The 12,515-nt window shown below is 34.4% G+C and overlaps 1 protein-coding gene across 7 annotated transcripts in view; it reads left to right on the forward strand.

Moving 5' to 3' along the window:
* The window catches only part of ZNF638 (zinc finger protein 638), an 81,317-nt gene that overhangs the window by 36,670 nt on the left and 32,132 nt on the right, over positions 1 to 12,515 (forward strand). For all 7 annotated transcript variants that reach the window (XM_077134515.1, XM_077134520.1, XM_077134519.1 and 4 more), the window contains 3 exons: positions 9,811 to 9,869; positions 10,098 to 10,150; positions 12,435 to 12,485. In XM_077134515.1, coding sequence (XP_076990630.1) covers positions 9,811 to 9,869; positions 10,098 to 10,150; positions 12,435 to 12,485 — 163 coding nt within the window. The remainder of the gene's footprint in view (positions 1 to 9,810; positions 9,870 to 10,097; positions 10,151 to 12,434; positions 12,486 to 12,515) is intronic.

Raw genomic sequence — 12,515 nt, forward strand, 5'->3', positions numbered from 1 at the left:
TCATTCAGTGTTTTAACATAATTACATTACAGTTAGGTAGTATTGTGCTGTCCATTTCTGAGTTTTTGTATCCAGTACTGTTGCACAGTCCGTATCCCTTCAGCTCCAATGACCTACTATCTTACCCTATTTCTATCTCCTGATGGTCTCTGCTACCAATGACATATTCCAAGTTTATTCACTAATGTCGGTTCATATCAGTGAGACCATACAGTATTTGTCCTTTAGTTTTTGGCTAGTCTCACTCAGCATAATGTTCTCTAGGTCCATCCATGTTGTTACATACTTCATAAGTTTATTCTGTCTTAGAGCTGCATAATATTCCATCGAATGTATATACCACAGTTTGTTTAGCCACTCGTCTGTTGATGGACATTTTGGCTGTTTCCATCTCCTTGCAATTGTAAATAATGCTGCTGTAAACATTGGTGTGCAAATGTCCGTTTGTGTCTTTGCCCTTAAGTCCTCTGAGTAGATACCTAGCAATGGTATTGCTGGGTCATACGGCAATTCTATATTCAGCTTTTTGAGGAACCGCCAAACTGCCTTCCACAGTGGTTGCACCATTTGACATTCCCACCAACAGTGGATAAGTGTGCTTCTTTCTCCACATCCTCTCCAGCACTTGTCATTTTCTGTTTTGTTGATAATGGCCATTCTGGTGAGTGTGAAATGATATCTCATTGTGGTTTTGATTTGCATTTCTCTAATGGCCAGGGACATTGAGCATCTATCTCTTCATGTGCCTTTTGGCCATTTGTATTTCCTCTTCTGAGAGTTGTCTGTTCAAGTCTTTTTCCCATTTTGTAATTGGATTGGCTTTTTGTTGTTGAGTTGAACAATCTCTTTATAAATTCTGGATACTAGACCTTTATCTGATATGTCGTTTCCAAATATTGTCTCCCATTGTGTAGGCTGTCTTTTTACTTTCTTGATGAAGTTCTTTGATGCGCAAAAGTGTTTAATTTTGAGGAGCTCCCATTTATTTCTTTCTTTCTTCAATGCTCTTGCTTTAGGTGTAAGGTCCATAAAACCGCCTCTAATTATAAGATTCTGGTTTTGAACTTTAAATAAACAGAATCATACAGTGTTCTATACACTTGGACTTTTGCTTCCTTACTCATGTTTATAAGTTCAGTCTTTTAGCTCATTTTCTGTGCATTAGTTTATATATCCATAGGTATTATCTATACAGTTGATTTAAAATATCTAGTAATTTTTGCTTCACATATGTGGGTCCTTTTAGTTTATACATTTTATTACAAATTCCCCCTCTTTCCTTTAGAACTTTTTTAGTTTATACATTTTATTACAAATTCCCCCTGTTTTTTTTTTTTTTAATTTGCTGCAGAAGACCTACTCTATAGGTATTCTGTAACACATATTTTTCAGTCATCAATAATACTGATTTTGAGATCAGTCATGTCAGTACATATAGATTCTTTTCATTTTCATTTTCTCATTCCTTTTGGTTTAACTTTGTATGATTATACCACAGTTTATCGGTTCCTTATTGATTGATGTTTGTTATTTCTAAGTTTTCACTACTGGAAATAGGAATTTAACATTTTTTTACATGCCCTTCAGAGACTTTTACTTAATGCATTTATGATAGTGCTTCTAAGGTGGTATCTACCAGTGTAATTGTTGAGTTACAAAATATATGTTAGGAGATAATAGATAATACCACTTGCTAAATAACTTACACTGTGATACTAGTATTTCAATAATATCACTAACATCTTAATATTTTCGATTTTAAGAAATCAATATGTAAAAATAGTATCTAGTTTTAGTTGCAGTTTTCTGATTAGTAAACTTTAGGATATTTTTATATAATAGCCATTTTTATTACTGTTAAAGTGAGTTGTCATTGTGTGTTCCCATTTTTCTGCTGGGTTATTTGCCTTTTTAAAAAATTGATTTGAGGTGTTCATTATCCTAGGTACTTATTTTGTCTTATATTTGAGAAGTATTTTCTCATGGCTTTGCTTTTTAAAAAAAAATTGTCTCATTTTAGAAGAGTGCCAAAAAGATTTTCTCCCACCATTTCCTTAATCTTTTCTTTGTGGGGATAATATGTCATGTAGGGATCAGTACTCTTATCAAAAAGTGTAGCTGTTACCCCAGCACATAGTCTGTCTTTCCTTTTTCATTTGAAGAAGCCACACTTATGACCCGTTATAAGTATATAGGTCTGTTGCATGAGTCTGTTTACTTTTGTACCATCACTCTATTGTTTCAATTATTATAACATCCTGTAGTATTTCCCTATCTTTCTGGTAAAGAGTCCGTTTTCTTTGTTCTCTATTTAAAATCATTTTAGTTGATCTTGAAAATTTAAACTTTTGCATATTAATTTTGGAATCAGTTTTTAAATACTCTGAAATATCTTACTGAGTTTCCATTGAATTTGTATAGATGTCTTTATAATACTGATTCCTTCTATCCAATAAAAAGTTTTCTACCTTTATTTAGATTTCATGTCCTTCAGTAGTTGTAAAATTTTTCTCCATAAAGTTCCTATTTTGTGAATGATTAAGTTTATTTCCTATTTATATTTACTCATAATGTATTTTAAATATTATTTATATTGAGAGGAAAGATCCTTATATTTAATTTCTCTTAATCTTTTCTGATTAGTTACTAGAATAACCCACCACCTTAGTTTATACCTGTTATATTCCATCCATTTATCCCTATTCTTCTAATTTGGAAAGTGTGTCATGATCCTAGTTTTTACCTGTTCTATCAGTTGTGATTTCTTTCTATTTCAACTAAGGAAAAATCTGACTGTGGTGATTTAAAGAAACAAGGGTTTTATTTCTCTCAGAACAGGAAATCTATGGGTGGTGGTTAAGGGCTGGTACAGCAGTTCCATATCTTCAGGAACCCAGCCTTTTTGTATTCCTGTGCCATCTTCTGTCATCATTTCTATCTTCTGAACAGGAAGAAAGGAATAAAATTCAGAAGTGAAAAAGGTTTTGATTTTCTTTTCTGGCAAGAATGAGTTTCCTAGCAACTTTTGCCTTCATGTGCTTTACCAGAACTATGACACATGACCTCCTCTAAGTGTAGGAGAGATTACAGATGCCAGAAATAAAAGCATAATTTAAGTACTTAAACCTTATCCTATAAACAGTTAAATGTTATTCAAGGCTTTTGAGCAGGGGTATGGCATAATGAAATAGAAGAATTAGAAAGTCATTTAGAAGAGGTCTGCAGAATGAATTAGGTAAATGACTCTGAAGGCAAAGAAAGGTAGTTTAAAAGATTAAAGGGTAGAAACACAAAAGAGTGCTGATGTCCTGTAAAAAGGCTCTCAGCCTGCGTGATAATGGTAACAGTTTTAGGTAGATTAATCTTGAGCACAAAAAGAAGTAGTTTATTCTTGTGACTCTAAGCAAGTCTCTCTACTTACAGGCATTAGTATATAATGATCAGCAAGACCTGGCCGATATTTAAATTTGGAGAACTAAGGAAAAGGCTTATCTTTTTGAATTCTGAAAAGTTTAATCTGAGAAAATAGGGAAATAAGGATAGATTTAGGATCTTAGAGTGTTTCAGACAAATTAAAACAATTCTTTTGGATAGCTTTTGCTAAGATTGGTAAGGTAGCAACATAAGTCCCAAGAGCCTAGCCATATTTCCTATTCTGATTTTCATAGTAATGAATAGGGGGAGATACCAGCACCATAAACTAGCCATGCCATTCACCTGTCAAAAACCATTGTTGCCTTTCAAATCAGTATGTTTTGGATGATATAGAACAGAAAACTAACTCATGACACTTCTGTTGGGATAGAACAGCATGTCTAAGGATTGAGTATGGTGTGTGTGGGGGCGGTGGGGTCCCAGTAGAATTCTGCAATGCTTCTTTAGATTGAAAATATGTGGGCAGTCTTTTTAGCTTATAACCACATTAAGTGGAGAATATCGTTTTCCTGCCCGAGCAAACTCAAATTAGGCTAGAAGCCCAAACTAGGGAATAGGAGGACAGTGTAATAGTTATCTTTGCTTGGATCTTGATTTTGGCATAGTTAGTCAAAACTAAAAAAAAACTTAGCTGCCTCCATTTGGTGTTTCCTGTTAGGACTGCCTCTCACTCTGGCTGTGATTCACTTGATATTCTTTCCATTTTGCTGGTTCTCAGACCCAAAAAAGAAATTTTACAGAAAAGATCAAAGTTTTCCATACCCCTGTATTTAAAACTGAAACATTAAGAGTCTGCAAAATCTGGCATAAACTTGATTTCTTTGTCTTGATTATAAACCGGCATAGACATCAATCCTTAGCAGTGATTCTTAAAACTTTTTGAGCTATCCCAGCCACTACCACTATGAGCAGAAAGCAAGCAGTCTTCTTTCCAGAGAAATGGATCCATGTCCCATACTGACAAATTTTTCCTTAAAGGGCTAGGCCCTTGATCTGAAAGAAGTATGATCATGTTTTCCGACAACCAAAACCCATGCAACTGTGAAATATTGCTGCAGCTCAAATACCTGCAAAGATTTAGTGTTTTCAGCAAGAAACACAAGGACATTGATCTAAAACTAGAGCAAGTAGTCAAGATTTAGGAAGATTGATTGAAATTAAAAATAATATTGGGAGGCAGTGAACAGCAATCTGAGCCTTGTAGACAATCAGATGAATAACAAGAAAATAAACCCAAAAAGATGAAATTAGAATTCAGATGATAGTTTAATTTTAATTCAGAAACTATTTCTTAAGCATCTTACATGCAGTAGGGATTGTGGTATTTGCAGAATATACAGTGATTAACTAGACAGATTAGGTTCTACCCTATAGGGAGTCTATTAGTGAAAATTTGAGAGCTGAAAATGATGAAAGAGGTGGTTGTGGTGGACACATAGGAGAACAAATCTGCATATACATGGAAAGAGGACACTACTTAAGTACTGATGAAGATTGTAAATCTCATAGTTTTGGAATGGCAACCTGTAGTTATACAAGTAGGAGCATTATAACTCCACAAAGAAATAATCTAGCTTTCTGTAGCAGAGCAACATGTTCTCAGGATTGTGTGGAAAAAAGATTGTGATTCAGTCTGTTTCAAATCAAATACTAAATTGTGTTAGAATAGTTATTCTCAGACATACATGGCCTTAGAAAGTATTTTAGCCATATATACTTCCTAAAAAATTACTATCAAAATGAAGAACTGAAGAAATGGAAAAGTTATTATAGTTTTTATGTATTAAATATGATCACTGGAAATGATTTAAATGAAACCATTTAAAAAGTAAAATCTAAAATCATAATTTTTTTTTTTTTTTTTTTTTTTTTTTAACATGGGCAGGCACCAGGAATAGAACCTGGGTCCTCGGGCTTGGCAGGCAAGCATTCTTACCTACTGAGCCACCGTGGCCCGCCCTAAAATCATAATATTTATAAAATAACAAATTGCAAAAAATGTTTAAAGTTATAAAAAATAAACTAATTTGATATAAATATATCATCAAAAATTGAGATGTGGTCAAGTAGTAAGGGCTAAATTTTAAACTTATACACAAAGAATGAATAGTTTCATATTTCTTTTTAAAAAGTGTGTAAGGTGAGTATTAGTAGAATAAAAATAGAAGGGTGAAGATCTGAATCCCTGCGTGGAGAGAGGCATTTGGGATAAAATCCCATGTATCTCAAGAGGAAATGGCAAAGATGCCCAAAAAGGGCAGAAAATGTAAAATAAGAGGAAGCAATTATGATGAAATTCAAATTAATTTATCAAATATTTATTAATATTTCTACCACTTGCCAGCACTATTTTAGGCACTGGGGGATAGGTTAGTGAATAAAACAAAGTCTTGAGGGTAGTTTACTGGTAGATTTCTCACCTGCCATGTTGGAGACCCAAGTTGGATTCCCAGCCCTTGAACCACCCCCCCCCCCCAAAAAAAATCAACAAATGGTGCTGTAATAATAGAATAATCCACATGGAAAAAGAATGAAATGTGACCCCCACTATTTAGTGTGCAAAAAAAAGAAAAGTCCCTGCTTTCAGAGAATTTAATTTCAAGGGGTGGAGAGAAAGACCATAAACAAAAATATATATATATATATATTATATCTGTTGACAAATACCTTGAAGCAGAATATTAGGAAAGGGAAATAGAATTGCTGTTGTTTGGAAGTGAGGAGGTTCGTAACTTTCAATGAGATATTTGGGGAAGGTTTCACTGAAAAGGCAACATTTGCGCAAAAACCTGGAAGAGGTGAGGGAGCAAGCCAGGTCCTGAGCCAAAAGGATTCCAGAGAAACAAAACAGCAACTGCAACAAAAGACTTTGAGATCCATACATGTTTATAAAGTATAAAGGATGCTTTGAGTTGAGAATAAAGGAGTATAAGAAAAGATATCTGGGGTTTGGGAATGTAGGATGATAGGACATACGATGTAAACTTTTATAGGCCATTGTAAATATAGACTGTTTCTCTGTGTGTAATGAAGGGTTTTGCATCTATGAGTGATAAAAATCAGTCTGATTCTATGTTGAGGGAAGGTTGGAGTATAGGTAGAATGGCAAAGAAAGAAGCAGAGAGATCATGATGAGTGTGTTGTAATAATCAAAGCAAAAGCTGGTAGATTGGACCAGGATGGTTAGTAGTTAGCTATTGCGCTTTTTAAAGATAGTTAATGATAAGAAATGTGGATTTGTGATAAAAGGCAGATGTATGATTATGCCATATGAGCATAAATTAAAGAAAATGTTTTTGTATTTCTATATCAAAAGGAAAAAAGGTCATAGCATTTATGCTTTAGGATGTGAAAATTTTTTTAAAACCTATTTATTGTATAGCATAACATACACAAAGCAAAGAAATAAAAAATCAATAGTTTTTTAAGCAGTCTGCAACAAGTAGTTACAGAACAGATCCCAGAGTTTGTCATGGGCTACCATATGATCCTCTCAGATTTTTCTTCTAGCTGCTCCAGAATATAAGAGGCTAGAAGGCTTAAATATTTTTTTATCATCACAGTAGATTTTTTTCCTTCTTTTTTTTCTGAAATATAACAAATATATGAAAAAGCAATGAATTTCAAAGCACGGCACCACAATTAGTTGTAGAACATATTTCAGAGTTTGACATGAGTTACAATTTCCATAATTTTAGGTTTTTACTTCTAGCTTCTCTAAGATACTGGAAAGACTAAAAGAGATAGCAATTTAATGATTCAGCAGTCATATTCATTTGTTAAATCCTGTCTTCTATGTATAACTCCACCATCTTTGATCTTTCTGTCCCTCTCTTTTGGTGTTTGGGCTATGGCCATTCTAAATTTTCCTTATTGGAAGGGTCTGTCACTAATATGGGGTAGGGAGGTGCAACTGTCTGATGTTCTGGAGAGGCTGGGCCCTCTAGGTTTCAGGACTTACCTGGACCAGGGACCCATCTGAAGCTTGTAGGTTTCTGGAAAGTTATTCTAGTGCCTGGAACCCTAGTAGAATCTTGTATATTGCCCTAGGTGTTCTTTAGGGTTGGCTAGAATGGTCCTGGTTGGGGTGTGGCGAGCTATGGTAGGTAACAAGGTCTAACTGAAGCTTGAGTAAGCAACCTCCAGAGTAGCCTCTCGACTCTATTTGAACTCTCTCTGCCACTGATACTTTATTAGTTACACTTCTTTTCCTCCTTTTGGTCAGGATGAAATTGTTGATCCCATGGTTCCAGGGCCAGATTCATCCCTAGGAATCATCTCCCATGTCATTAGGGAAACTGTCACCTCTGAATGTCTCCTCGTAGGGTAGGGCAATGACTTCACTTGCAGGGGTGGGCTTAGAGAGACTGAGGCCAAATCTGAGCAACAAAAGAGGTCCTCTAGAAGTAACTCTTAGGCATACCTATAGATAGTCTAAACTTCTTTGCTACCTACGTAAGTGTCACACGAGTAAGCCTCATGATTGAGGGCGTGGCCTATTGATTTGGATGTTCCTAAAGTTTGACACAGTATCAGGGGATTTCCTGATGGTAAGGTTTAATATTCTTTCTCCCATCCCTCGAGGGACTTTGCCTGTACTTTTTGATTATCTGCTTAATATACTCTAGGATGTATCCAGGCATTACAGTCTATGCAGGATTAAAGGTCCTCTTTCTTATTCTGTGCTCCCTGTGTTTCAGTTGTTCGAATGAGCTATACAGATAGCTTGAGTCATATTATTGCATTACAGAAAATTACAGTTCCAGACCAAATAAACCTTACTTTCTTTGGTCTCAAAGAGTTATGTGTGATTCTGAAATACACTGTCTTCCTTAACCCTGTGATCTGAATTACTTTAACTCTAACCTGATCGGTTTCATTCTTATCTCTAAATATCAGGTTATATATATATATATATAACAGCCTCTCAAAATCCAGAAATAATTATCACCACTCCAGATTTAATGTGTCTGCTTTAAAATCTTGCATTCTAGGCCCCTTTTTTTTATAAGCTATTTCTAAAGGAAACCATACCATTGTTGTTCTTTTGTTCCTGGCTTAGTTTGCCTCACCAGATGTTCCACATGTTCATCAGCATTGCTGCATGCCTCACAATTTGTTCCTTTTTGTAGCAGCAAACCTTTGTTCATAAGTATACATCCTTCTCCAACCTACTTCTCGGTCCGTGCATCCTTCAGCCATCTGCCTTCATTAGTCATCATGTCTAGTGCCCAAAGTCCACAGTCCATCAACATTCTCAATTTTAGATAATTCATTGTTCCCAAGAGAAAGAAAACCAATAAGCACATCATCACCATTTAGGAAATCTAACCTCCTCTTAACTTTTGTTCCTCCCTCATCATTTACCTCTGTTGTTGCTGTGGTAGTGCTGATGTTTTCCTTTTGGACATAGCCCATAGCATGCAGTAGCAGTTTTCCTCCTGTACCCTGGACTTAAACACTCTGTACAACAGTCATATCTTTGAAGTAATTTTTGCAAGAACTGATTCATATTTCTAGTGTTAATCAGTGGGACATGTAGGTTTATAAACCCCTTTCAATCTGGTTCGTCTTCAATATGGTAATATTACTTATAGACCCACCAGAGAACCGCCTTTACTTGTATCTATTTCCTTACATTGGAGTTCAACCTCATTAGCTAACGATTCACCCATCTCTAGCTTCTGTGTATCTCTAAGTCCCCTATATTCTGTATTAGAAGCCTCTGATTATACCTTTATGTTGATCATAAAAGTGAAATCACACAGTATCTTTCCTTTTTGTCTGGCTTATTTCGCTTAGCATTATGTCCTCAAGGCTCATAGGATAGGGAATTTTTTTTTTAATTAATTAAAAAAATATATGACAAGAAAGAAACACAAACATTGTTAATATATGCTCATTCCGTTCTACATATATAATCAGAAATTCACAATATCATCACATAGTTGCATATCATCATCATGATCATTTCTTAGAACATTTGCGTCAGTTCAGAAAAAGAAATAAAAAGACAACAGAAAAATAGACTGAAAACAGAAAAAAATAATATACATACCATACCCTTTACCCCTCCCTTTCATTGATCCTAGCATTTCAAACTAAATTTATTTTAACATTTGTTCCCCCTATTATTTATTTTTGTTCCATATGTTCTACTCGTCTGTTGACAAGGTAGATAAAAGGAGCATCAGACACAAGGTTTTCACAATCACACAGTCACATTGTGAAAGCTACATCATTATACAATCAGGATGGGGAATTTTAAATGACTTTTTGTTGTATTCCTTATCCTTTTCTGTATAATCTCAGCTGCTTTTTATAATTGGGGAAAAATTGAATTTTTTTGTTGTTCAAAATATTTTTCCATCATAGAACAAAGAGGTGAAGAAAAAGTCTTCAGATTCAAAGAAAACATCTGCATCTACTTTAAAGTAAGTGGTTCTGTTCTTTCATTTGTGGAAATGAATGTACATACAAATTGAGAAATTTTAATATTTAAAACTGCATTTTAAGTTTATATTATCACCCTAACTACAGTTTAAATAGGACATTGTTCAGACTGAGTTATTTTAAACCTTTTTTAGATTGAAGCATTGTAATTTTAGAAGTTCATAGAAATTAGAGTTTCTAAATCTTTGCAAAATTTTTTCTTTTAATAGAAAAGATACAGATGCTTCAAAAGCTGTTGAAACTGCCATGTCAACTTCTACTGGTATGTTGTTACATTTAATACTCTTGTCCAGTGAGTGTATTTTGACAGTTCACTAGAAACTTACTGAAAGACGATTCCAGGAAGATATTATTTATTGTTTTCTAAAAGAGACCCAAACTGCATTCTTTAATGGTATTAAGCAAGTGGTTAGTATTTAGTTTTGCATCCTTACAGGATCTCTTCAGAAATAAGTACGAGGGCTCAATGAAATACTGTATGTAAAATAACTGCTGTAGTTACTAGTTTTATTAACTGTTTTTTAATTATTTACTTTTTACTGATGTATATTATGTATTCACATACTATATAAATCATCCGAAGTATACAGTCAGTGGTTCACGACGACATCATATACTGTGCATTTATCATCAGAATCGAATTTTTTCCATTTTTGTGAAAAAACAACATACAAGAAAGCAATAAATTTCAGAGCACACTGCAACAATTAATTGTAGAACAGATTTTCCGAGTTTGGTACGGGTTACAATTCCGCAATTTTATGTTTTTACTTCTAACTGCTCTAAGGTACTAGAGACTAAAAGAAATATCAGTATAATGATTCAGCAATCATACTTGTTTGTTAAACCCTATCTTCTCTGTGTAACTCCATCTTCACCTTTACTCTTTCTCTGGTTCCTTAGGGGTATTTGGGCTATGCCTATTTTAACTTTTTCACATTGGAGGGGGCTGTTGATAATATGGAATAGGGCGATGGAACTACTAGTTGGTGTTCTGGAGAGGCTGGCCTCTCTGCATTTCAGGACTCATCTTGTCTAGGGACTCATCTGGAGGTTGTAGGTTTCTGGAAAGTTACCCTAGTGTATGGAACCTTTGTAAAATCTGATACAATGCCCTAGATATTCTTTAGGATTGGCAGGAATGATTGTGGTTGGGGTTTGGCAAGTTATCATTGGTAGCAATGTCTAAATGAAGGTTGCATAAGATTACCTCCAGAGTAGCCTCTCAACTCTATTTGAACTTTCTCAGCCGCTGATACTTTGTTTGTTACACTTCTTTTCTTCCTCTTTGTCAGGATGGCATTGTTGATCCCACAGTGCCAAGGCTAGGCTCATCCCTGGGAGTCATCTCCCATGCCACCAGGGAAACTTTCACCCCTAAATATCATGTCCTACATAGTGGGGAATAACTGTTTTTTAAGTGTTTAGATTAATTTGCAGTGTCCCTTTGCCAGTCTATCCCAGTAAATCTACAAGACACCATTCAGAGATTACCACTTGTTTTTGTTGTTGTTTTTAAAGTCAAAGATACTTCTCCAGTAAAAGCAGTTGATTCAAACAATTCCCACATTTGAGTTCCACCAAACATTTTAGGAAGCAATAACTATAGTTCTAGTTCACCTTTTTTAACATTAGGAGGAAAGGAAAGCTTCTTTTATAAAAGGGAAGGGGAGAAGGGACCAAGAGAAAAAAGACAGACAATACCAGCATCAAAAGTTGACAAAGACAAGACACATCTATTAAAATGGCTAGGACAGAAGAGATTTCAGAGATAGTCCCCAAAACATGGAATATTAGTAAATCATTATATTTCGAATTAGAAGTGGAAAGATCAAATTATTCGTTAAATTGACTAGTCACTTTGTAAAATTAAACCATTATTATACCAAAATAAATTACAGATGGATCAAAGATTTAAGATGATATATAAGATGTTGTAAAAGTACTCTAAGAAGATGTAGAGAATTTTTTTTTTACTCACAGTTTAAAAAAAATTGTTACCTGACTGACATTTACTAACTTCCTTAATATATAAGAGCTCTACTAAATACTAAGCAACAACAACCCAAAAGGTAAATATACATATATTATGAATAGGCAAATCAATGAGAATGAAAAACAGATGACTTAAACCATATGGAAATTGATACTTACAGTTAAAGAAACAATAAATTATACCAGTTTCCATCTCGATTGGGGTGATTGATAATTTACTTCATATACTGTGAGTGGGGAAACCTCACTTCTTATGTACTATTGATGAGAATATTAATTGGTAAAACCTTTCTGTAAGACAATTTGGTGTTAATCCATAAAATTTAAGTGCCTTTTGACTCAGCAAGTCCATGTCTAAATATTTAACATATAATTTTAGTTCCGTGGGCATACAAAGATCTGTTTGAGGATATTTCTTAGTGTTCTTTGTAGGAATATATGGTCATGAGCTTTTGAATAATGGCCTTTAAAATTATTGCCCTATTAGCTCTTTGCTAAAGGTAAATAGTGTTAATTGTAAACCTTATTGATTATTTTCCTTGTTGTTTTAGCTAAAACTGGACAAGTCAAGACACCTGTAGCCAAAGTGAATAAATCTTCAGGTATGTTTTAGATAATGATTCTACACATGT

Source organism: Tamandua tetradactyla, chromosome 17 (genome assembly GCF_023851605.1).
Source record: "Tamandua tetradactyla isolate mTamTet1 chromosome 17, mTamTet1.pri, whole genome shotgun sequence".
In the NCBI taxonomy this organism is placed as follows: Eukaryota; Metazoa; Chordata; class Mammalia; order Pilosa; family Myrmecophagidae; genus Tamandua; species Tamandua tetradactyla.